This window comes from Suncus etruscus, chromosome 7 (genome assembly GCF_024139225.1).
Source record: "Suncus etruscus isolate mSunEtr1 chromosome 7, mSunEtr1.pri.cur, whole genome shotgun sequence".
NCBI classification, from domain to species: Eukaryota; Metazoa; Chordata; class Mammalia; order Eulipotyphla; family Soricidae; genus Suncus; species Suncus etruscus.
This window is the reverse complement of record NC_064854.1, coordinates 113,118,418-113,146,154: the sequence shown is the minus strand read 5'-3', so window position 1 is coordinate 113,146,154 and position 27,737 is coordinate 113,118,418. Positions and strand designations below refer to the sequence as shown.

Here is a 27,737-nt window from a genome sequence, read left to right as displayed (position 1 = left end):
ACTTTTATCTCCAAAGAGTATTTGCTTTATTTCTTACTATGTAAATCTGCTTTCAAGAAGAAAAAGGAATTGAAAAAAGGTTTCTTTCCAAAATAAGCTGACACCCAGCTTAGACATTTATACACTGGTGGGAATGGACAGTGTTTGCACTGTGACCTCATCAGTATCAATTCTTTGAGAATGTTCTCAGGCCCTAGTCTTGGAGGTATATGTGTACAATTTAGTTTTTGTTGTTTTCTTCTTCAATGTCAGTGGTACTTGTTATATCTTATCTCAAAATAAATATATTCTTCATTCATACTAGAATCCTTTGACTCTTCCCACCAATAGCCACCATAACTACCTCTAACAGCTTATCAAGCTTCTTCTCTCTTTGCATATTTTATCACCTGTTGATAGTTTTCTTCCAAAAGTAGGTCTCTTCTCCCTCTCCCTCTTGCTCCCCTCCTCCTCCCCTCTTCTCTCTTCCCTCTTCCCTCTCCTCCCTTCCCTTCTCCTCTCCTCTCCCCTTCCTCTTCCTCTTCCCTTTCCTCTTCCCCTTTCCCTTTCCCTTCCTTTCAAGTTTTCTATCATTTTGTAGTACTGATTATGTAGCTATGTTGTTTTTTCCATTTAACTGTCTAGGATTACTTCCTCTGTTATAAATGTCTTATTTTAAAAAGCATTTTACCTTTAAATAGTTTATATGTTTTTAAATTGTAGTTCAAAGCATATTAATGGATAAGCAGTGGGAATTCAGTTGTCTATTTTTTTTCTCTTTTCATAATAATGTGTTGATTATTTTTTTTGTTTTGTTATTGTTCTTTTGGGTACACTCCCGGTCATGCTCAGGGAATACTCCTGGCTTGGGGGGAACAAATAGGACCCTGGAAGCATTGAACCGCAGTTGGTCCTTGGCTGGTGCTTCAAGGCAGATGTCTTACCTCTAGCGCCACCACTCCGGCCCGGTGTTGATTTCTTAAATATACTTCCAGCAGTATTTTATGTACATGCAGATAATATTGATGATGGTTATTGATGTTCTCATTTTTAAACACCAATGGCAGCATATTATAATTTACTTTATTAAATAATACCTTTCAGATCTTCTCATTTTAACTTCTTTTTAGCTTTATGTTTTCCCATTGCATTGCTATAATTCAATTAACTAGTTCTTTAGTGATGAATATTTTTCTTGCTTTTCTTCTTTAATATTATCAGTGATTCCTTTATAACTAACATTAACATTGCTTGAAGCCAAGTATAAATGCCAAATTACCATCATAGTCAACTGAATGCCCATTTATAATTTTAATAGTCTGTTCCAGTTTTGTTTGTAAGATGCAGTTAGTCTCTCATTTGCCATAAATTGAAACACGTATTTAAATACATCCTTGCTAGCAGTGTAATCAAGCATCTAGATGTTTGCAATTAATGGATTCAAATATGCAACTATATAATTTTAATTTAGTTTCATTATTAGTAAGGAACAGCAATTTTTTCTGTGTAAAGGGACTATTTGTGTATATTTTTGAGCCATTGATTTATCTCCTTTTTCTGTTTATTTTGGACCATACCTAGTGATGCTCTGAGTCTATTCCCAAGTTCTTTTTTTGAGAAGTTCTCCCTGTGGCACTCAGAGGACTGTGTGGTATCAGGGATTTCATGAAAACAAGCATTCTGTATGTAAAGCATGCATGCACTTGCTCTTTGAGCTAACCCTTTGGCCCTTTTTTAAATTTTTTATGGAGTTTGGATTTTTCGATTTCTCAAAACTTTTCTTACCCCCTTTTTGAGGTTGACTGCAAATCTTTCTGCTAGTTATTTGGCATCTGATGTTTCTTATGGTGTTTCTGCAATGTAAGAACAGATCAATACTTTTTCTTTTCAGATCAATTTTTTTTAATTGTTTTAATTTCGGGTCACACCCGGCGGTACTCAGGCATTACTCCTGGCTCTGCACTCAGAAATCACTCCTGGCAGGCTCGGGAGACTATCTGGGATGCCAGGATTTGAACCGAGGTCCGACCCATGTTGCTGTGTGCAAGGCAAACATCCTACCGCTGTGTTATTGCTCCGGCCCTGATCAATACTTTTTTTTTTTTGTTTGTTTGTTTTTTTGTTTTTTTTTTGTTTTGGGGCCACACCCGGTGACGCTCAGGGGTTACTCCTGGCTATACGCTCAGAATTTGTTCCTGGCTTGGGGGACCATATGGGACGCCGGGGGATCGAACCGCGGTCCGTCCAAGGCTAGCGCAGGCAAGGCAGGCACCTTACCTCTAGCGCCACCGCCCGGCCCCAATACTTTTTTTTTTTTTAAGGTGTTTGATTTTGTTTTTTGACCATTCCTAGAAATGTTTAATGCTGGCTCTGCACTCAGGAACCACTCCCAGGAGGCTCAGGAGACCCTATGAGATGCTGGGGATTAAACCCAGTTGGCTCTGTAGAAGCAAGCACCCTCCCAGGTGTACTATCTCTTCTGCTCCAAGGTGTAAGATATCATCAAACTTTTCACCTGTGTAAATATGCTTTCCCTACTCTTAAGTTTCCACAAAATGTTCTGTATACTTTTATTTGTTCATTTGACACTTTACAACTTCATCCATTTGGATTTTTTTTCCCCTGGAGTAAGAGTTTCTCTTCTTGAATCATAGCATAGGTTTGTGTAATGGACATAATTTGCTTAGCCAGCTCCTTCTGGTGGTTATATACAATATTGCTGATTCTTTCATATTAGAAACAGTTGAAATTTAATCAGCCTTCTGGTATACATATGTATTTTTCTAGACTGGTTAGTGTGAAGTCGAGTTGCTGGAGCATAGGGTCTGCACATGTACATATGACCTATATTATATTCTTGCCAGGGAAGCAGTCTTTTGCAGTGGTATGGAATTGGGGTTAGTAAACATTTTCCGAAAGGGCCAGATGGTAAATATTTAGGCTTTGTTATTTCTTTCACAGCTATTTCTCTCTGGTGTTATAGCAGGCAAGTCACCATAGATAATATGTAAATGAATGTATATGGCTGGGTTTCAGTGATATTTTATTTACAAAAAAACAAATGGTTCTGAGCGACATTGGCTCACATTACACAGTTTCAAGTTTCAGTTGTAAAGTCTGAGTTACCCTCATAGCTTTGGAATTAAGTCCTTGTCTATCACTGAAGTACTTGGGGTTAGTTGGTAGTCACTAAGAATCAATTTATTTTTCTGTACAATAAGAAAACTAGGCCCTACTTGACATTAATGTAAAAGGATAAAAGAAAAGAAAATGTAGAAAATTTTATCACAATACTTGGTGTATAATGAATAGTTCACCAGTGCCTAATGCCTCATTGATTTCATCTCATTAACAATCTATTATTACGGGCCCGGAGAGATAGCACAGAGGTGTTTGCCTTGCAAGCAGCTGATCCATTACCAAAGGTGGTTGGTTTGAATCCTGGTGTCCCATATGGTCCCCTGTGCCTGCCAGGAGCTATTTCTGAGCAGACAGCCAGGAGTAACCCCTGAGCAACGCTGGGTGTGGCCCCCCCAAAAAATCTATTATTACATTACTAAGGGACATTTAATTCCAGTGATTGAAGGACTTACAAAAATTTTAGTAATCAAAAGAAACTATACCTTGGCAGGCCCTTGAATGAGGAAGAAAATTTAAATGAGTGGCCCCACAGTAACCATACCTGTCTGTGTGATATCCACAATCAAACATATTATGACAGTTTGGTCATTGCAATGACATAAGGAATGGACAGAGAAAGAAATTTTATTCTCAAATATAATTTTTTTTTTTACTTTGACTTTTGCTTTGACTCCAGTATGTCTTAGCATGGCACGGACACCAATATCTTTATTTAATTTTGTTTGGGGTCTCTATCATACAGTGCTCAGAGACTACTATTGACTCTGAATTGGGAGTCATTCCCAGTGGTGCTATCTGAACCATGTTCAGAGATGGAATTGGACCTCTTATTTGCAAAATATGTGCTCAGCCATTTGATCTGTCTTTGATTTTAAATTTTTATTTTATTTTATTTTTTTCAGGCCATACCCATTTGATGCTCAGGGGTTACTCCTGGCTAAGCGCTCAGAAATTGCCCCTGGCTTGGGGGGACCATATGGGATGCCGGGGGATCGAACCGCGGTCTCAATCTTTCCATGGCTAGTGCTGGCAAGGCAGACACCTTACCTCTAGCGCCACCTCGCTGGCCCCAAATTTTTACTATTTTTAGCTTCTTTAAATTTTTTATTTTAAGCCTTCCAATTTTCTATTAAAATATTATTTATTTTCCTGATTTTTATGAAACCCTTGCCATCATACTTCTTTTCAACAGATCTGTTTTAAGAATTAACTTCCTTCTATGCTGTATGATTAGATTAGACAAGTACAGACATCACAGAGTTTATTTTCTTCGACCATGTACTATAACAAGAAATGAATAAGGATAAGGAATGGAATGTGAATTAAGACATGGGATGTGAATCAAGTTCTATTTTTGTTGTTGTTATTGTTGTTGTTTTGGGGCCACACCCAGTGATGCTCAGAGGTTACTCCTGGCTATGCACTCAGAAATAGCTCCTGGCGTGGGGGACCATATGGGACTCTGGGGGATCCAACCGCAGTCCTTCCTATGTTAGCCAAATTCAAGGGAAATGCCCTACTGCTGTGCCACAACTCTGGGCCCGATGAGGTGCTATTTTAAAGAGCTCAGTTCATGAAGACTGCTGAAGAGCCGAAATGGAATTGTTTATATTATTTCTATCACTATTACTTCTTCTAAATCCCTCCATTTATTTCTAGACTCCCTTTATTACCTATTACTTATATTCTACATTTATTGCAATAGTGAAAAGCATATGTTAAAATGATCTATTTCTAGCATGACAGAAAGACATGGAATCCATCATGTTGTTTTGGCCTTCCCTCTTAAATATGGCTCTTTATGTCTAGACAATTCCCCAGATAGCATTTAATAGTTAATACATTTTGGTGCATATATCTTTCCTTTTATAGTTGTCACAGGAAGAGTGTTAATCATTCTGTTTACACCCTTTGACGTGTTTCCCAGTCTCCCACACACCCTCCCCACTACACCCATCAGTTGTTGAGTGAGCTCCTCATAAAACCTTTCAATTTTTCTTTTTCTCTCAGCCTTAATGCCAGTGGATTGGTGTATAGATGATTAGCCCTCCAAGTCACCAGATTTCCACATTTTTTCTTTGAGAAGTGTTCTCTTTTCTTGCATATGAATGTGATTTCTCATGCTTTGGGCCAAGTGTATTTAATGATAAGTTATGGGGCATGGCATTGCCAACTAACATAACCTAAAAAATGGCTTCCACTCTTCGACAAGAAGTGCCTTCTGGGGCTGGAGAGATAGCAAGGTGGTAGGGTATTTGGTCCTGGCTTGGGGGACCATATGGGATGCCAGGGGATCCAACCATGGTCCTTCCTAGATCAGCCAAATGCAAGGAAAGTGCCCTTGTTTGCGCTGCACCACAGCTCAGGGCCCGATGACCCGAGACATTTTCTGAGACCTGCTTTGATTCCCTGCCTCCCATATGGTCCCCCAATCTGCTAGGGGTGATTTCTGAGTGCAGAGCCAGGATTAACCCTTGGACACCGCTGGGTTTGGCCCAAAACCCAATCAATCAACCAATTAATCAATCAAGTCGAAAGAAAGAAAAACAAAAAAAGAAGTGCCTCATGGTTTTATGTATAACTTTGTTTTTCTCATTGAGAAAAGCTCTGACCTTAGTAATAATGCAAGTTCATCCGGCCTAGTCTTACCCACATACGTTGTGTTTTTTTATGGCTTGTCTCTGGGCCTAAAACTTCTAAGAGAGGTGACTGTTCCCAGAAAGACTATCAGAGATTCCTGTTTTCTGATTCAGAGGCTATCAAGAGTCAGAATTTGCCATAAGAGGCCTCAGAACTTGTTTCCTTTCCTTTTGTCTAAATGAGATCTTTAAATCTTTTTTCAAGTGTATTCCTCTCCTGTAGAGACAGAGCAGCGGAAAGAGGAGAAATCAGATGTTATCCATAAATATTCTATCCACCATGCATTTCTGATTCTTATCTGTATATTTGACATTTTCATCTTAGTGATGAATGGAGAAAGTATTGTATAATTGAACTGTCTGCCTTTTAAAATCAGCATTCTGATTATATCATATATATTCTATAAATAAGTTTACCAACCTGTTTTAAATACAAATACACTTAAGATGAAATGTATGAAGATAAAATTAAAATTTTTAGTAACTCTGTGATCTAGTCATTTATTTATTTTTGGCTCCTGGCTCTTGTCAGTGTGGCCTCTAATTCATTTCTTCTTGATTGCCAATCTGTATGCATCCTTCAGATTCTGGGAATAGAATAGAATAGGTTCTTTCTTTAGATTCTGGGAAAGCAGGCAAGAGAGACAGTGAATAAAGTGTTTGCCTAGCATGTGGCTGAACCTGGTCAATCCCCAAAATGCCATGTGCTTGCCTAAGTCTTGAGCACAAATCCAGAAGATATACATGAATACTGCTAGATGTGGCCCAAATTCTCCTGATACCGCTCACTTCTACCACCACCTTCTGCCAAAAAAGGAAGAAAAGTTCTGGATGCTTATTTTGAACAGTAATATCCTAAACCATCCTCTCAATCCAGGGCAAGAAAATTTTGTGGTAATTACTTAGGCCTGGTTAACATGCCTTCCTAGATCAATAGGTTGTCAAAGAAAATGGGATGTAATTAATTTGCTAAATACCAATCTGATGGTATTTTTTTTTGTAGCCAAGAGCTGTGTCTTGCCATGCAGAATTTAGGGTTTGGATGTGAATCCCAAAAGAAATGTTTACTTAGCATGTTGTAGCTAGAAGCATTGTTGGACTTGTTTTTTCTGTATTTCTGTACGTCTTTGTTTTGAGAACAAATCCAATAGTGCTTTGGAACTTCTTGTTCTGTGCTTAGTGGTCGTTCTTGTTGTGCAGGTATGGGAGGAGAGAGTACAAGTGATGCCAGTGATTGATCTTTTTTTCTGCATGCTTTGCAGCTATTACAGGGCTCCCAACCCGGTGATAATTTTGACATACCAGGTGATTACGTATAAGAATGTATGCAGTAATACTTGAATATAGACTTTGTTTCTATTAAAAGTCTACAAATCAGGGCTGGAGTGGTGGCACAAGCAGTAAGGCATTTGCCTTGTATGCAGCTAACCTAGGATGGACCATGGTTCGATCCCCTGCCATCCCATATGGTCCCCAAAGCCAGGAATGATTTCTGAGAGCATAGCCAGGAGTAACCCCTGAGCGTCACTGGGTGTAAACCCCCCCCCAATAAAAAGTTTACAAAAAGTTTTTTAAACCTATTTGAGTCTCCTGAGTGTTGCAGAAATTTCTCATAGAATTAAAAACTTGTTTTAAATTGGGGGGGGGGGTCACATGTGGTGGCGCTCAGGGGTTACTCCTGGCTCTACGCTCGGAAATCTCTCCTGGCAGGCTAGGGACCATATGGGATGCCAGAATTTGAACCACCAACCTTCTGCATGCAAGGCAAATGCCTTATCTCCATTCTATCTCTCCGGTCCCTTGTTTTGAATTTTAGATATGGCTTGTAATATTGTCTGTGACTTGTCTCTAAGGAAATGAAATCATTACAAAACTTGACCACAGCCACATTCAAGTTCACTTTTCTGAGCTGAAGCTGGAATGAAAGGATGGATTTAGCAATAAGGATGCCGCCACATCCACTTTGTTGCCCTTGACGAATATTGCTAATTTATGTCATCTTTATAGATAAGTAGTTACATAGTTTTTTGAAGGAACTTTTTGTTGTTGTTGTATTGTTTTGCTTTATTGCTTGCCCCATCACTGGAGGAACTTGTTTTAATGTTTATTTAGCTTCGTTGAAAATGAAATCATTTTGTTAGTCTCTTTGCCCAGTGTTCTTCTCATTATAGAATAGAACTTTTTTTTTTATTTTGGGGATGATTGTTTTCTTTTTCTTTTTAGTGGAAATATTTGAATTCTAAAAGAATAATTTTTTGCCAAATAATCCATTGATTGTTGAATGACATAATCCATTTGAAGGTCAAAAAGTTAAGGCCTGGAACCAGCCTCTATCTACAGTATAATGTATCATTTGTCACTGGAAAGTAGGAGTAATAACTTTTCTTGTGAAAAGTTCAAATGCAGAGCCCTGAAGCCAGAGTGATAAGCATGTAGAACGTTTGCATGCTGCTGCTGGGTTTAGTTCCCAGCATCTATATGGTCTCCTGTGTGCCACCAGTAGTAGTTCCTGATTGCATAGCTTGGAGTAACACCTGAACACGGCCTGGTGTCCCATCCTTCACTCCCGCAAAAGCAAATGACAGGGGCCAGAGAGATAATACCTTTTCTTGCAAGCAGCTAACCTACGTTCCATCTTCAGCACCCATACTGGTTCCTTAAGCACAGCTAGGTGTAGAGTAAAACAAAAACAAGAATGCACACATGCCCCCGCACGCGCGCGCGCGCGCACACACACACACACACACACACACACACACACACACACACACACACACACACACACACACACACACACACACACACACACACAAGCTCAGGTGCATTTTGTAACCAATTATATATTATCGATAAGAAATAAAAGTAAATTTTGGGGGGGGGGGCTACAGCCGGCGGTGCTCAGGGGTTACTCCTGGCTGTCTGCTCAGAAATAGCTCCTGGCAGGCATGGGGGACCATATGGGACACCGGGATTCGAACCAAACACCTTAGGTCCTGAATTGACTGCTTGCAAGGCAAATGCCGCTGTGCTATCTCTCTGGGCCCCAGAAATAAAAGTAAATTTAACCCAGATTTAAATATAACATAATCTGAATGGTGAGTTAGATATAATCTAAATCTTCCCAAGTAGTATTAGAAATTTTGTTAGCATGATTCGTTATAAGTAGATCTCTATTCAAAGATTTTTTTTTTTAATTTTGATGTCAGGAGTAGAATGAAAATAATTTTTAATCCTTGATACATCTAAGCATGCATAGTCACTGACTTTGTCTATCTAGGAGCTGAATTGTATGCAAGATCATGGAGAATCTTCTGTCTTCTGACACATGTGCGCATACATTACAACTTAGGCCTGTTGAGCCTCATTCTCTCAGCCTGGGGTCTGTGCTTCAGAACTCCCAGGGAGTAGTTATTGATATTCTCATTTTTTTTTAAACTTTAAAACATTTTTTTTCCATAAAAGTAAAATGAGCTCCAGACAAATTCTGTATTAGAGTGAGAATCTGGGTCTACTGATTCAGACATTTGTTTTTACCTAATATTAATTTTTTAACACTGAGTCCTAAAATAGATACCTCACAAAATTTAAAAATAAAAATGCAGAATTGGTTTTCAGAATTTAGTTCGGCTTGAATTTTAATTTTGTAGTACCCTAGCTCTGCATGTATGCAGTACCAGATTTGAGTCCAATATTGCAAAAGCTTAACTAAATAGATAAATGCAATTAAAAATGAACCTAATCCCCATTTCTGGTATAAGTATTGGTATTATTTCTGGTCTTGTTAGCTGTAATAGTTAATTTAAAATAGAGGCATTCATATAAATTGGACACTATATATTTATATCTAAATTTTAAAAAACAAACCAAAAATGCATAGTTATTTTAACCTGAAGAGTAAATTTATAATCTTTAATTGCTTAAAACTAAGAATATTCCTTCACCAATATTAAAAACCTTATAGTTATGCATGAATAAAATGCAAACAATAGAAATCAGCAGTATGGTTATTTGTCCTTCTTTACCATTTTTTGTATGCATAGAAATACAAGAGTACCAAAAGACAAGCTATACCAGTAGAGAAGAATTTGAAAGAACTGAATCTAAATCTCATAAAGCTTTTTAATTAAAAACTGAAATAGTTTAAAGATGTGTTTTTGATTCGGAAGGGAAAATGCATTAATTGTAATATTAGGTTAAAGAAATGAGCACGTTTTTGGATTGTTGATATTGATTAAAAGTATTCAATAAGAGGCAGGGTAATATCCTTGCATACAGGTAATATTTTTAATATAAGTTCCTCGAGGGAGGCATTCATAAACATATTTGACTAGAAACAGCACATAACATGTATATTAGTTTTGTTTTTAATTAGATTTAGACAGAATTCATTATTTTTAATGGCTTTTCATTAGTGAATGGAAACCAGTATTCGAATATATTATGGTAAAATAAATTCAAGGTGAGGTTTATATTCTGCCAAGATCTGCTTATGTATTTAAAGAATCATTGTTTGCAACAGAAACCACAGATAGATATCTGGAATTCATTGCTGTTAAACAAAAGTATGATATATATGCATTAAAAGTAGTGCATTTTGTCTTTTCTCAGGTAAAGGACTAATAGAGAGCTTTCTTAAAAAGTGAGACAATTTATTGTCTGCAATTATTGAGAATTCTGGTCTTTACTTAGTTTAATTATTTTTATCTGAGCTCATCAGTTAATATTGCCTTAAGCCAAAGACAAGGTAAAATAGAAATATTTGTGTCAAATTTTTATTTGAGATTTTTTTGTTTTTGTTTTTGGATCACACCCGGCAGTGCTCAGGGGTTACTCCTGGCTCTAGGCTCAGAAATTGCTCCTGGCAGGCTCAGGGCCCATATGGAATGGTAGGATTTAAACCACAGACCTTCTGCATGCAAGGCAAATGCCTTACCTCCATGCTATCTCTCCAGCCCCTGAGTTGTTTTTTTTTAAGAAACTACATAATCTGGTGTCAAAATAGATGTATGTAAAGTTGCTTTAAAATAAAGGCACTAAACCTCGAAGTGCCACTGGGTGTGGACCAAAAACCAAAAACCAAAAAAAAAAAAAAAGAGCCATTAAACAGTAAGGAGTATCTCAAATGTGGGCCATATTTATAGTATTTTTTTGTTTGTTTTTGTTTTGGGGCCACACCCGGCGGTGCTCAGGGGTTACTCCTGGCTGTCTTCTCAGAAATTGCACCTGGCAGGCACGGGGATCATATGGGACACCGGGATTCGAACCAACCACCTTTGGTCCTGGATCAGCTGCTTGCAAGGCAAACGCCGCTGTGCTATCTCTCCGGGCCCATATTTATAGTATTTTATATTATTTTTACTTAGGGAAATTTGCCTGCTTTAAAAAGACCAGTGGGGATTAATATCCAATTGTGTGATTTATTCATCCAACTGTACAAATGTATCTTCTGAATAATATCCTACTGAATTGTAGCATCTCACAATGAGAAAGATACAGAGACTAGTTAATGGTACACTAAGGAAGTAAGTTCTTTTATTGCACAGATGAAGCATAACTTAAGTTGATAATGTTATTTCCTAACTATAAATTTAAGTGACAGATATCTCCAACTTTTTAGATTTTATATAATCTTAAAAAATATAATAACACTCACTGCCTTGCTGTGGTTTTCTATTTAAAGACCAGCCTTATCCCTGGCCTTTGCTCTGTGCAAACAACTTTTCTACAAAACAACAGTAGTCCCCGCATTCTTTTTAAGTTGGTACTCATCTCCCTTATCTCTTAGGTCAGAGAAATAGTACAGCAAGTCAGGCACTTTCCTTGCACCTGACTGATCCAGGTTCCATTTCCAGCATCACAAATATTCCTCTATGCCCTGACAAGTACGATTCCTGAGCACCATAGGTGAAACCCCAATGAAAAAGAAAAAAGAAAACCAAGTAAAATTTGATATTAAAATGTAATCCCTTTATGGGGCCAGAGAGATAGCATGGAGGTAAAGGTGTTTGCCTTGCATGCAGAAGGACGGTGATTCGAATCCTGGCATCCCATATGGTCCCCCGAGCCTGCCAGGAGCGATTTCTGAGCATAGAGCTAGGAGTAACCCCTGAGCACAAACAAACAAACAAAATATAATCCCTTTAAAGGATAGAGTGATAGTATTAGTGGGTAGGTAGAACACTTGCCTTCTCCATGGCCAACCCTGGTTTGAGCCCTAGCATGGTATTTGCTGCCTGCCCTGAGTACAGCCAGGTACTCAGGGTACCTGAGTGTGCCCTCCCAAAACAAAACCAAAAACATAATCCGCTTAATAAATTTTAAAATATATCTAACTTCTCTGACCTCATAGATTTATTTGTTTTGTTGGCAGTAGCCACAGAAGAATGACCATTTGGATAAAGTTTAACGATGAATCAGACATTAGTAATTTTTATTAAGTGGCTCCAAATATTTTTCAGAGCTCTGGAGTTTTTTTGCTTTAATTTTCATGGCTCCAACATTCACAGTACTTATTGCATTTCACATCTTGATTTTTGTCTTCGTGGTCTGCAATCTTTTCCTTTTCCCAACCCTCCTGCCCTTTGTTGTTGTGATCACAAGTGATTGAACATTTGGTTGTGATGCTTGCTGTTATAAAGCTACACATTTTAGATGTGGTGTCAGGGATTGCGCTCATAACTTTAAACGTAAAAGGCAGGAACTCCACCACATCATTGTCTATACCCGCTAGTATTTTTCAGTGTTTCCTTATTTTTCTTGACCCAAAATTGACCACTTTTATATAGTTGACCTGGATGAGCTTATTCACTGTGTATTGCATCTTTATATTTAATTTTACCTTATTTTTGTTGAGAATTATTTAACCTAATCATGAGGATAGGTGCTTTTAACTTTGTTGCTTGTTTATTTTAGAACCATATCTGACAGTACTCAGGGATTACTCCTGGCTCTGTGCTCAGGGATTCATTTTCAGAGTACTCTAAGGGCCATATGCAGTACAAAGGATAGAACTGGGGTGAGTTATTTGCAAGGCAAATAAATCTCTACAATACTGTCTGCTCAGCCCAGGTGTTTTTACTTGAGAAGTTTAATACCAACCCTTGAGACCAAGGTACTGAGTATGACAAGTAAAGACAATAGATAGGGAGTATAAAATTAACAGAAAAACAATGCACAGAATATATGTGTGCTCATGAGACACAACTATCCAGTCTTAACATTTTGCTTTCTACTCTATTTAGTTGTGTCCCTAAATATGTATTAATGTATCACCCATGAAGTATGCTGGCTTTGGAGTAAGGCTAAATGGGATGGAGATGAATCTCTCATAGTCACAATTTAGTGGAGGAGACAGACCCTGTTAAAGAATACTAAACAATAGTAGACAAAGAATAGTAAACAAAGAAATCCTAAAATGTAAGGTAGTCACAGGAAAGCAAAAGCTAATTACTCCGTAAGTGTAAAATACCTTTGTTTTCGCTCTAACCACCTCTGGCCAAAAGATATTTACACTGAGAATATTTACATATTGCCACGGATTTCAGATGCATTTGTGAATTGATGGAATCAAATATTTTAATAAGGGGCTAGAACAATACACATGGTGATAGGGCATTTGTTTGCCTTGCATGTGGCTGACCTGGGATAGATTGAGGCTCAATTTCTAGCATCCCACATGGTCCCCTGAACCTGCCAGGAGCAATTTATGAGCACAGAGCCAGGAGTAACCCTGAGTGCAGCTGGGTGTCCCAGCCCCCAAAAAACTAACTAAATAAATAAATAAGTCTTGAATATATATATATATATATATATATATATATGCTAAAATCTAGGAAATCTAAGAGTACCTGCCACTCAACCTATAACTAGATTTTAGCAGTATATTTCCATCAAGATCTCATTTCTACAGGAGTCTTGTCAGTAAAATTACCCAACACTGTTTTGTGAGTTCCTCTCCAGGCCCTTCCTTTCCTGCTTTGAAACAACCTTGGACATGAAGTTGCCCTGTCAGAGTTGGTGTGCTGTTTCTAATGGAGCCAGCCACCAAGATGCAAATATCCTTTGCATTCAAAGAAAGACTTATTATGAAGAAACAAGTGCAAATGGCTTTTCCTTTTTACTGTTTTAGATGGATGATATATCAGAGAAAGGATTCTTGCTGATTTGGGATTTTCCTTTAAAACTCAGTTAACCACAGTCTTTATTTAGTGTCATGTTTTTTACTTGGAAGCATTTATTTAAAGTTCTGAAAAACAAAGCATTCAATACTCCAAGAATTGCACAACTGCAAATGATTAATGATATAATGCTCAGTTCCTTTATAAAGTGTCTTAACACTGAAGAGATTTATAGAGTGTAGAATGGCAATGGTGCTTCGATATGGGAATAGATAATCAATACCTGCAAGCTTGGAAAAAGTATTCTATTTCCTCCATTAAATGACACAGTGGTTTTTGCAAAGCAAGGTTGTCTGGAGCATGAAGCACTCCAAAGAAGAATTAATTTAAAATCTGAAGTGGAAGATCGGTTTCAATTAAAATTGCACTTGAATGTATATTGGGTGGAAGTGTGAAAGCAAGCATGTAGTCGGCTTAAGTCTGTAGATTGTTACCACTGAATAAATGAATCTCACTGGTATAAACCTTGATTATAGTTTTTATCAAGTGCTAAATTATATTTCATCCATGTCTAGAAGAGAAAAGTATAGTATAGTATGAATGGCAAATACTTTCCAAAGCTTGCAATTCTTTTATTAGTGGGGTAATTATCAGTTGTCTATATCATTGTTTTTACAAATGTTAACTTGCATTTTTATTTCTTTGGATTATATATGTTTATTTTTACATATGATTTTTTTCATTGCATATGATTTTTATTGTAAAATAGTTCCTAAAAGCTATTATAGGATGCTTACAATATTAAAAATAAAAATATTAGTTGCCATAAATTAAATATCTAGGCCTAGTTGTAACTAATCAACTTTAGTCAGCCATTATCATTGATCTAAACAATTATTTAATTATTTTTTTTATTTTGTTGAGCATCTGTAAGAAAATTTAAAGATAGAAAGGAACTAATCATTTTGTATTCTTTTTCTTTTAATTCTTAGCAAATGTATTGATACAAGATGAGAATTGAGTTTGGTTAATATGTATGAAAATGATATACATTATTTTTTATGACTTTTCATAGTGTTAGAGAATTTGACCAAGATGATTAAAATGATCTTTCCTACCCTTTTTTTATCTAATCATTTGTTCTCTCTGTTCTTGGGCATTTGTACCGACAGGAGACAAAGTGATAGGGATGATATCTCTCAGTAAAAAAGTTGCACACTACAGTCTAAAAGGGGATGGGGAGGAGAAAGGAAGAGAGACAGAGAGATAGAAGAAAAATGTCAAGTCTAGTTACAGAAAGGTGAGGGCTAGAGAGAAACTGGGTACATTGGTGGCGACATTTGTGCACTGGTGAAGGGTATATATGTTGTATGACTGAAACTATCTGTGGGGAAAAAAACAACTGTATTATGAACAAACTCGTAACCATGGTGTTTAAATAAAGTAATAAAATAAAATTTGAAAACAAGTTCTTACCATATCTTTAGTTGAAGTACTACACTAAAGAAAATGATGATGTTAACTCTTTTTAATACGTATTATGACACTTGTTAATGATTTCTGATACTTCCTGAGGCTATTACATCTTTACCAATCAGTAAACATGTTATTTCTTTTTTTTTTTTTTTTTTTTTTTTTTTTTTTTTTTTGGTTTTTGGGCCACACCCGGCGGTGCTCAGGGGTTACTCCTGGCTATCTACTCAGAAATAGCTTCTGGCAGGCACGGGGGACCATGATAATTTCTTTGATAATTTTTGATAAGAATTAGGGAAAATGATCCAGACATTAGAGCTAATCCAAGTTATTTGTCAAATAGCAAGAATATGAATTACTTGTCAGGCTCTATTTTCATGGATTTTAATAACATGAAATTTCCAATACCAATTTACTTGTCCTTTCCACCTGCCATTATGTCATCTATGCAATATGGTAAATGGTGAAAATCATGGCAGATTCATGTATGGTGGTGAGATTGGTACATATTCTGAAATCAACTAGTAGTAGAGAGACTTACCTTAAGCTGTGTTTTTGGTCTCCATCATACAATGGCATCTTTAGAATGAGGCATAAAGAATTGGAGATGGTGGGTTAGTAGTCCCTCTTTAACTCATACATTTTTCTGTCATCCTCTTCTACCTGAAAGGCAAAATTATTTTCATCTAAATAATTTGAGTGCTTGAATGTATGGATGTATGCTAATATACACTGCACTGTATTAATTTGGAAACCTATGACTTATATTAAAGCTTAGATTTATTCTGTGTCTACTATTTAACAGTAGACTAATCTTAATTTTTGCTTCCAAGGATTTTCTTTTGAACATGCTCCTCCTGCTTTGTATAGCAGAAAGATTAAATATTGGGGGGCCGGGCAGTGGCGCTAAAGGTAAGGTGCCTGCCTTGCCTGCGCTAACCTTGGACGGACCGCGGTTCGATCCCCCGGTGTCCCATATGGTCCCCCAAGCCAGGAGCAACTTCTGAGCACATAGCCAGGAGTAACCCCTGAGCGTTACTGGGTGTGGCCCAAAAACCAAAAAAAAAAAAAAAAAAAAAAAAGATTAAATATTGGGAGGAGAAAAAAAATATCAGTGCTTGCTGTTAACCAAGTCAGCATCAACCCAATTGTTTCATTTCAAAATAGGCAAGAGAAGCTATGAAAGTGGCTTTGTTTTTTTCTACCTGTGCATTTTTGGTGTCCATTAGAATCATGCTTCCTAGTCACATTTTATTTCTGCATTTCTGTGACTAATGTTCCTCACAGAATGTTCCTCATACACTAACATTTAATGGGGACTCCTAGCTAAATGCTTCCATATACTCTTTGGCCTCTGATAAAGAATGTTCGAGAAAAGAAAGCAAGATCCTTACATACAGGAATACAAAACTGGCCAGATTGAGATATCTTCTCCAGGTAGCTAAAGGAAAACTGTGCCTTGTTGCTGTAATTATTTATAATTATAGTCATTCTGTGTGGTATTACTTTGAAATTCTTTTACTTTTTCATTTTCTACTTGACAGACTCCTAGGAGCTGAGAAAAAAAAAAAGTTGTGCTCAGTCCTGATTGCAATAGCAAAACTTGCTAAATTAATGAAGGTGTTTTTATGTGAATAAATGCTCTGCTTATTTCAGGAAGCTTACTTTTTTTTCCCCTTCCAAATGCGAATAACTGTGACAGCCCTTCTGCTAAACTTTCTTAATCGGGTTACAGATAGAGTTAGCAAGTGTTTGATTACAAATCAAAAAGTGAAACTATTCTAAATAGCACTTCTTAAGTTTTTCTCTATGAATTCAATCCGTATTTTTCAGCTCATTACACTTGATATGCTTTTTTCTGTTTTGTTTTTGATTTCTTTTGTTTTGGAAAATATCTGTCATGGTTCTGGGGACCATATAGAGTGCTGGAATTTGAACTAGAATCAGCCAATGCAAAGCGAGTGCTTTACTTGCCCCTGTATTAGATCCCGAGCACCTGCAATAATCCCTTTCAAGTCTAGGCAACTTGGGGAGCTGGAGCAATAGCACAGTGATAGGGCATTTGCCTTGCATGTTTCAGACCCAGGATGGACCCACATTCGATCCCCTGAGCCTGCCAGAAGTGATTTCTGAGTGCAGAGCTTGGAGTAAAGACACTGGGTATGGTCCAAAAACCAAAAAAAAAAAAAAAAAAAAAGATTACGCAACTTAAGGAAAATGTTTTTGTGTCAGTGCAATTGAGTTGGCTTCCTGTTTATAGTTCTATCACTGACCTTTGAAATATTGTCTGTTTCTATAGGCACCTATGGTCCTGAACACTGGGTCACGTCTAGTGTCAACTGTGGGGGTCGACATCAGTCTCCTATAGACATTTTAGATCAGCACGCTCAAGTTGGTGAGGAGTACCAGGACTTACAACTTGACGGCTTTGACAATGAGTCTTCAAACAAAACCTGGATGAAAAACACAGGGAAGACAGGTAGGTTGTGCTTTCTTTCACTTAATGTGAAACATTTCTGAGTATCTCCAGGGTTGACCTTCACAGTAACTTGCTCCTCAGTAAGACCTACATTGCCAGCCAATTGCCACTCACTCCACAGGTCCAAAGGGGTTGAAAAGCATTAGTTTGTGGCAGTTGTGTAAGGAGGATTAAAAATCGTGTTTCTAGAACACAACTGAGAGATAACTTTAAAATTGACCTTTAATGTAAGAGTCAAAATTACACTCTACCGGCAGTATAATTTTGTACAATTTACTCAGCCCTCTGCCTCAGTGGTTGAAAATTGACAGATGTGCGTAATGAAATGATGTCAACCTCAATGGATTAGTTCAAACAATAAATATAAAGTGTGTAACAGACTCTTAGACATTTTTTTCTATCCAATATGGGAATCACTAGCCACTTGTCATCATTTTAATTAAAATCAAACAAGATTATAATTTACTTTTTTGATTATGTCAATTTCATGTCCCCTCTCCCCCCCTTTTTGCTATGTCACTTATTCACTGATGTTTGTTTGGGGAGGGCAGATGTTATATCTTGACCTTCTTTCCTGCTTTATTTGCTATAAATGTCCCAAAACATTATATAAGACTAAAGTCTATAATTTGATGGTTTAGTTCTTGTATTTTGAGAAATGATTACTAGTTAGGCAAGGTCACGTATGTATCACACCAGTCATATTTTTGTATGAAAGTATGGTGAGAAAATTTTAGTCTTAGGAGTCGTAAAAGGCTGGAGCACATATTTCAGCAAGGATCAGACAGCATTCTTTGGTTCTATAAACACCATTATCTCCTCATTAATACCACCTTCCAGCCTCTGGAAATTGCCAGCTCCTCTTTATTTCAGTGATTTTCCATTTTACATCTGTGTAATTCCATTCTGTACTAGATTTCCATATATGTGTGTATGTGTGTACATGTGCATATTTATACACATATATAAGATCATGGAGTATTTGTCTTTCCCAAACTTATTTCACTTAATATACTATGAAAGTTCATCCACATTGTTCAGAGCAACAGGATTTCTCTTTGCTGTGTCTGAGTATTAGTCAATTTTGTGTCTGACACATTTGCATTATCTATTCATTCTTCAAGAGACATTTAGATTGGGTCCATATCTTTCTTGCTTTGAATAATGCTGCATGGGGCCTATTATCTCCCTAAGATAGTAGTTTCATTTTCTCTAGATATATTCTCAGAAGTGATGATGCTAAATCTTTTGGTAGTTTTATAGTTTTTTGAAAAGCCCTTCGTACTGAGTCAATAATACTGCATGTTTCCTTTTACCCACATCCTTGGCAATACTTTCTGTCATTTTTTTTTCTTTGAGAAACATCTTAAAAGAGTGGTATGGCATCATAATAGGTTTACTTCTTTAATTCTTTTTGTTGTTGTTGTTGTTTTTTGTTTGTTTGTTTTTTGTTTTTCGGGCCACACCCATTTGATGCTCAGGGGTTACTCCTGGCTAAGCACTCAGAAATCGCCCCTGGCTTGGGGGGACCATATGGGACGCCTGGGAATCAAACCGTGGTCTTTCCTTGGCTAGCGCTTGCAAGGCAGACACCTTACCTCTAGAGCCACCTCATGGGCCTCTTTAATTCTTTTTGTTGTTGTTGTTGTTGTTATTTTTTGGGAGGCCACACCTGTTTGATGCTCAGGGGTTACTCCTGGCTAAGCACTCAGAAATTGCCCCTGGCTTGGGGGGAACCATATGGGACTCTGGGGAATCCAACCAGGGTCCTTCCTTGGCTAGTGCTTGCAAGGCAGACACCTTACCTCTAGCGCCACCTCACCAGCCCCTACTTCTTTAATTTTTAGTAATATTGAGCTATTTTCCATATATCTGGTGGCTATTTATCCATTTTCTTTAGAAAATGTCTTTAGTTCTTTACCCAATTCTTTTTTTTTTGTTTTGTTTTGTTATTTTTTTGTTTTTCGTTTTTTGGTTCACACCTGCCAATGCTCAAGGGTTACTCCTGGCTCTACACTCGGAAATCACTCATGGCAGGCTCGGGGGACCATATGGAATGGCGGGATTCGAACCACAGACCTTCTGCATGCAAGGCAAACACCCTAACTCCATGCTATCTCTCTGGCCCCTCTTTACCCAATTCTTAACCAGATTTGCAACTTGTTTTTTATATGCCCCACCTATGAGTGATCTAAGGAGGAATTAAATACTTTCAGCCCCTTACCCTGGGGGGACATGTAGTGCCATTGTTAGCAATGAGACCTTGAAATCTCACATTCCAAATTGGTGCTTTTAGTCCTTTGAGCCATATTCCTGGCCCTGCTTATTTTTTTGTAATTGAGAAATCTGAATTGTTATATGCTTAAATATTAAACTCCTATCAATTATATGACCTGAAATTATTTTTAAATATATAATAGCTACTCCTTCCTTTTTCCGCAGAAACATTCTAGTTTAATATGGTCACTTTTATTTACTTTTACTATTGTGGCTTGCACTCTTTGGTGTTTCTGTGTAAAGTACCCTGGGAATTTTAATAGGAATTTTATTTGATTTATACAAAATTGCTTTAGGTAATTTATTTTAGTTTTATTTTATTATTTTAATGTGTGAGTCACACTTGGCAGTGCTCAGAGGTTACTTCTGACTCTATACTTAGGCATCACTTCTAGTGGGCTCAGGGGACTATATGGAATGCTAAGGATCAAATCTGGGTTGGCCATATACAAGGCTACCCTTTGTACTATCACTTTAGACCACTTTAAATAATTTTGTTTTGGTTTTGTTTTTGTGCCACACCCGTTTGATGCTCAGAGGTTATTCCTGGCTAAACGCTCAGAAATTGCCCCTGGCTTGGGGGGACCATAGAGGAGACCGGGGAATAGAACCTTGGTCCTTCCTTGGCTAGCACTTGCAAGGCAGACACCTTACCTCTCTAGTGCCACCTCACTGGCCCCTCCTTTACATAATTTTTATCAGTTAAAAGTTAGGTATCTCTTTTCTTTTCTTTTTTTTTTTTTCTTTTTTTGTGGTTTTTGGGTCACACCCAGCAGTGCTCAGGGGTTATTTCTGGCTCCTGACACTCTGCTCAGAAATAGCTCCTGGCAGGCACGGGGGACTATATGGGACACCGGGATTCGAACCAACCACCTTTGGTCCTGGATCGGCTGCTTGCAAGGCAAACCTGCTGTGCTATCTCTCCGGGCCCCATTATTGATATCTTAATGCTTAGGTCTTATTTTTGAATAAATGCTCAGAAATCACCTCCATTGGGCCTCAGGGAACTTTATGAGGTACCATATATCAAACACAGGTTGTCTTTGTTCAAGGCAAGCACCTTACCAGTTCTTCTATATTTTAAGTCCCCATATCTTGTAAAACCCTAACCATTAATACAATCTTTATGTCTCCCCTTTCCAAATTTCTCTCACTGCTTCCATTGTCTCTCATGTCTTTGTAACTAAGGATATACTACAAATCACTCTGAGAAAACCTTTTAAAAATCTTTGGATACCTTGAAGTCTCAGTCTGCACTCAAATGTCATTTATCAACCCTTTGGTTCCATTCATGTTGTAGGTCACAGAATTTCCCCCCTATTTTTAAATCTTAACTGACTTCATGTGCTCCTTGAAGGACCAGCTTTCTTTCTTCAAACCAGTAATTGTCTGAAATGATTCACAGCTGATTCTTCTTTTTTTTTTTTTTTTTCTTCTATTTTTTGGCTTGGCCTGGTTTGCTCATAGAATTACTTCCTGCTCACTCAGCACATTGATTTCCAGCTTTGGGCTCTTTTTCATAATATCCCCATAAGTAGTTCTTATTTCCTCTCAGCAGACACCCTCATGTCCTTTCATTCATCCACATTTGAGTAGTTGCTCAGAAGAACTGTGTGTTCCTGTAATACTGTCTGTAAGTACCTTTTCCTCTCCCCTCTTGACTCTCTGCACGCACATTTTCTTCTGATTCTTAACATTCTGAATGTCTCTGGTCCTGCTTTACATTTCACATGTGAGCATCCTCTGTCAAATGGAGATGGAAATACTAGTACTTAGCCTACCTGAATGTGGCAGGCGGGAGCTTTGCCACATCGACTGTAATAAGATCTTAGAGTGGAGTGCCACCTCAGTGCCACATTCCGGAAGCCTGCCAATGGCAATTCACTGAGCTTTCTGATATGGTTTTCTCCTTCACTTGCAACGCCTGACAGCCCTCTGCAAAGATAACACGTTTCAGTGACAGCTTTAGGCTTGCTATCTCCAACGACAGGCTTTAGAGGAGGGTAGGGTTCACGCATGGAAGTTGATTCATGACCTTGGTCTTCCAGAAGCTGATTATCAATCTTTGTCACTCTGCTGACTTTCTAAAGTGATGCATAACTTGTTGCATATCTCAATGCCTACACAGGATTTTGCAGCACAGCCTCCCAATGTGAACATACCTTAGAAATCTCAGAGGAAGCATGGCTTTCTGAGAAGCAGACATGGACCCTTTTTACTTCTCCACCTATACTTATTAGTCTCAGTATATAACCAATGTCTTATAATCTATAAAGTGAATCTATATGATAAGGTTTTTAAGTAGCATTCATTTATATATGTTTTAAATAAGAACAAAGCAGGACTGGAGGCATAGTTCAGCAGTTAAAGCATTTACCTTGCATGCGGCCTTACTTTGAACCCGACTGGAGATGATGGCTTCCAAGAGTATGCCCTAATCAATCTTAGTATGGCGCCCTGTAAAATTACCCCAAGAACTGTATCTCCAGTCCCAGGTGAATCAAGAAATAATCGCACAAGAAATAATCCAGACCAAGCTGAGGGTGAAACTCTTGTAATCTGGCAGTCTTCTTTCTACTATGGAGTTTTTCCTGCCTGCCAGAACTACCTTTTTTTTTTTTACTGAGTACAGGGACCACCCCTGGGTGCGACAGTAAACCCACCCAGGTTTACAAGTAAGCGGCCGATCCAGGACCAAAGGTGGTTGGTTCAAATCCCGGTGTCCCATATGGTCCCCTGTGCCTGCCAGGAGCTATTTCTGAGCAGACAGCCAGGAGTAACCCCTGAACACCGCCGGGTGTGGCCCAAAAACCAAAAACCAAAAAAAAAAAAAAAAAAAAAAGACAATCTCTGTTGGGGGGTGGGAGGTAAATCCAAGTTGTAAACAAACATACAAAGAAACCAGGAATGGTCTTTGTTTTGGGTAAAATTAGGTGTAACCCAACAGTCCCCAAGCCAAAATAAATAAGAACAGAGGGCTGGAGTAATAGCACAGCAGTAGGGCATTTGCCTTGCACACAACTGAATCTGGGATGGACCTGAGTTTGATCCCTGTTGTCCCATATGGTCCCCCAAGCCAGGATTGATTCAGAGTGCATAGCCAGGAAGAACCCCTGAGTGTCACCAGGTGTGACCCCAAAACAAAAACAAACAAACAAACAAAATAAGTAAGAACATGTATTTGTTTCTTTCCTCTTTGCTTTGTATTTGTTGGTGTTGGTTTGTGTGTGTGTGTGTGGGGGGGTGTGGGTTTCTTTAATTTTTTTGGCCACAGCAGTACTCAGATGTTACACCCAGTTCATTGTTTGGAATTTCTACCCATGGTTCTTGAGGGATTAGTGCCAGAGATACAATACTTGAACCAGAGCCCTGTGAGTTATAACTCCAACTCTTTTCTTCTTTACTCTTCAAAGAGTATTTATTGTGGTTTAGGACATTGGATGTAGGGACAGGATGATAGCTCAAAGGCTAGTACCCAGGCATCACATCCTGGAAACCTGGGTTTTCTCCCTAGAAATATAGTTCCCCAGCAAGACCAGGACTCGCTCAGAGCAAAAGAAAAAGCTGTAGTATCTTAGTATTAGCATGTGTAGCCCAATTCTTCCCACAAAATTGTAGAAACTGAGTTCAGAAATAATCCTGTGTTTTGTTTCGATAAGTACAAACCCAAAAACATTTTTAATTTTATAGTTTGCCCATTTATTTATTTATTTACTTGGTTTTTGGGTCACACCAGCAGCACTCAGGGGTTACTCCTGGCTCTGTGCTCAGAAATCATCCCTAGAAGGCACAGGGGACCATATGGAATGCTGGGATTATAACCACCATCTGTCCTGGATCAGCTGAGTGCAAGACAAATACCCTACTATGTGCTATCTCTCTGGCCCCTGTCCTTTTATTTTTATTATTATTATTGTTGTGAGAACCTTAAGTTGCAATGCTGGGAGTGAGGTGAGGTGAGTCTGAAGACAGGCTTAAACACTTGACCACTTGACCACACACTTGGAAAGCTTGTACTTATACTACTCGAGTCACATCTTTAGCCCATGTTTCATATTGTTTAGAATTTTATAGGATGCAAAAAGGGTTAATAAATTTGATTGCTTTTTGGGATTGAAAGTTCAGATACATTTTATTCTTGCATCATAAAAACATTGAATAATAAATAGTACATATATAATCGGGGTGCTCTATGTCTAAGTTAAACTGTAGGATGATAATATCTAAATGGATATATTATTAATAAGTCTCTTGGATAGTATCAACTTAAAAATATCCTATTTCTGATGAGACTGTGTAGAGGTATGCAGGTTCATTCCCAGTATCACATGATCCCTCAGAGAATCCCCAAACTTTTTTTATATATGGTCCTGGAGGTCACCAGCAGTGACAGCTTGTGCAGTAATTCATCCTTGAACCTCAGTAATTTGACCTAATTAGGCAAGAATCCCTGGGCCCCCATTCTCTACCTGGGATCCCACCCTTCCATATTTAAGATTTACTAAAGGTTTTATTTGTTCTATTTTGATATTTCTTCATGGTAACAGTGATAGACCCCAGCTCTTTGCATATACTTAGGTTGTGCTTTGATCCAGAATCTCTCAAGTCTCAGTATTGTATTATAATTTTTCAAGATATTGACCTTGTGGAAACTAGATTGAGGGAACATAGCCCCCCCCCATACTATTCTCATACTTCCAAGATCTATAATTATCAGGAGGAACATTTTAAAACTTGTGTATCATTAGTGATATAAATGTTCATTGTTGTAAATGTTGTTTTATATATGTTTTACTTGCCTTAATGAAAGAAAACCTTTTTATTATTAATGCTTATGTAACATTTCTCGTCTCTGAAAGTAATTTCTTGAATATCATATTTCCCAAATAAATTTAAGAAGAAATATTTATTTTTCTTGTGGAAATTTACAGGTTACTTATCGCTAACATAGACTGTCTTTTGGATATTAAAATATGAATATAGAAAGTTAATATTTAAAGCAACCCATTATATACAGACAGTAACTTTCCCATAAAATAGCATTAATGTTCCTATCTGTCTTCATCCCCAGTGAGGGCTGTATATTCAACCCAGCATAATCAATAGAACAAGTTAGTTATACCTAACTCACTTCTCCAGAGTTGTCTGAAATATCTGTACAAGACAGATAGCATCCCTCTATTTTTTCCTGAGAAGACATTACTGTCTATTGTGCCATTTCTCATTGAATTTCAGGTAAAGTTTTTTCCTTTTCTTTCATTTTTGTATAATGAAAATAATGCATTCAGTCTTGGTATTCAGAGCATTAACATCTAGGTAAATGATCAGAATTTGAGGCTTAGATGGTGGTGTTTATATATATATTTTTTGTTTGTTTGTTTTGTTTTGTTTTTGGGTCACATCCCGAAGTGCTCAGGGGTTACTCCTGGCTCTACGCTCAGATATTGCCCCTGGCAGGCACGGGGGACCATATGGGATGCCAGGATTCAAACCACCATCCTGCTGCATGAAATGCAAACACCTTATCTCGCCGGCCCTGGTGCTTATATATTTTAATAAGCCACAGTTTCCTATGAAGTCTAAGTATTGGGAGGGCATTTTTAAAATATCACTTTTGGGGGGGCTAGCGTGATAGTACAGCTGGTAGGGCACTTGCTGGGTACATAGCAACCTGTGTTCGATCCATGGCATTCCTGGGTACTTCCAGGAATAATTCCTGAGCACAGAACCAGGAATAAACTCTGAGCATCATCAGGTGAGACCCAACACAGACACACTCACACACACACACACACACACACACACACACACACACACACACACAAATTACCTTTGACTTTTGTCTCACACCAATGACACAAAAAGTGAATGTGTTTTAAAAATATATTAATTTTTATTATCATCAAGATATCATCGTTTACAAATGTGTTATTGTTTATGTCTTCAGTATACAAAGTTATTGCACCTCTATCTTCACCACTACCAAAAATATTTAGTTTACATTTTCCCACATGGTATTGGTTTACACTGTGTGTATGTGTATATGTGTGTGTGTATTTTTTCCGTTGCTTGCATTTCTTTCTATTTGTCTTCAGATATCACAGTGTTGCCACAGCGTAACTTAAAAAGCAGTGATTCCATATAGAGATAATTAATTTCAAATTGACCAGTGTTGATCTAGTTTTGTTAGCTTTGATCATTTTGTTTGCCTTTGTGTTGTAATAAGAAATATGAAATAAATTTGTTTCATGGAGGCAGGCTATAGCGATGGGTGGGAGATTGGGATTGCTGGTGAAGGGAAGGTCACACTGGTGGTGAAATTGGCATTTAAACATTTAGTGATTTAAACAACTATATTCGAACAACTTGATAAATCATGGTGTTATAATAAGAAAACATAGTAATTAAGTTAATAAAAGTAGATCTGTGGTTATATTTAGGCATATTTAGGTTAGATCTATAGCCTACTTTATTTTGGGCCCTATAATATTTATACCTGTGGACTGGAGTGCAGTGGTAAGTAACTAACCTTGCACATTGCTGACCCTGTTCTGTCTCTAGTACCACATATGATTCCTTAAGCATCAGAAGAAATGATCCTCGAACACAGCCAAGAGCACCATTAAGCTTATTAAAAAGTCCCCATCTTATTCTTTATACCCAATACCTGTATTGAAGAGCTTTTACATTTATTTCACGTGACCCTTAGAACTGTTACAGGAAAGTGACATAATCAAAACCTAAGTCTTAAATTGAGAAAAGAACATTCTTGTTTGCAGGTAGAGTAGAAGAAGCTAATCTCTATTCTCTAAGTCATTTCCCTAAGGTGGAATAGGGATTTAGCCTAGCTGCTCTGTTCTGATGCAGGATATGATTGTTGGGTCTAGCCCAAGTCTCTGACTGGAAGGACATTCTGTAATCAATGGTCACTTTAATTCAATGTTTAACATAATTACTGCCACTGAACTTCCCCAGTGAATCAATGGTTTGTCCCAAAGATGAAGAACAAACTGATGGCCTGTTACTCAGGATTTATAACCACTAGTGAATCTGATTTAATTCCAAATTTATCTTCTTTCTAAAAAATTATTTTATTTAAGGTTTTGAGCCACACCCAGCAGTGCTCAGTGGTTACTCCTGGCTCTATGCTCAGAAATCGCTCCTGGCAGGCTCAGGGGATCATATGGGATGCCAGGGATCAAACCCAGGTGCATCCAAAGTCAGTCGCATGCAAGGCAAACACCCTATACTGATGTGCTATTGCTCTTGCCCCCCAAATTTAAGTTCTTAAATGCTTAAGTTAGAATGGAGATATTTTTTCATACTAGCAACATATGTAAGAGTACAATATGTTGTAAAACCTCTTAACAATGTACAGTTTGGTCAGGAAATGTTGTAGAAACTGTATATTTGTCTTTATCTTTCCCTTTGTGTTTTTTACTCTTTGTATTCTGGAGGATTTTATAGTAGACGATATTTTTGCATAGGGAAGTTTTAAGGGGTTACTCCCAGTTCTTTACTCTGGAAAGGTCACTCTCTAGTGCTGCTTAGGGCACCATGGATTCCAGGAATTGAACGTGGGCTTCCTTCCATCCTACAAAGTACCCTCTATTGTGCTGAGAGCTGTCTCTC

At 37.8% G+C, this 27,737-nt stretch overlaps 1 protein-coding gene across 2 annotated transcripts in view; it reads left to right on the top strand.

The window, feature by feature from the left end:
* The window catches only part of PTPRG (protein tyrosine phosphatase receptor type G), an 837,085-nt gene that overhangs the window by 461,143 nt on the left and 348,205 nt on the right, over nt 1–27,737 (top strand). For both annotated transcript variants that reach the window (XM_049777272.1, XM_049777271.1), the window contains exon 3: nt 17,649–17,828. In XM_049777272.1, the coding sequence (XP_049633229.1) occupies nt 17,649–17,828 (180 nt within the window). The remainder of the gene's footprint in view (nt 1–17,648; nt 17,829–27,737) is intronic.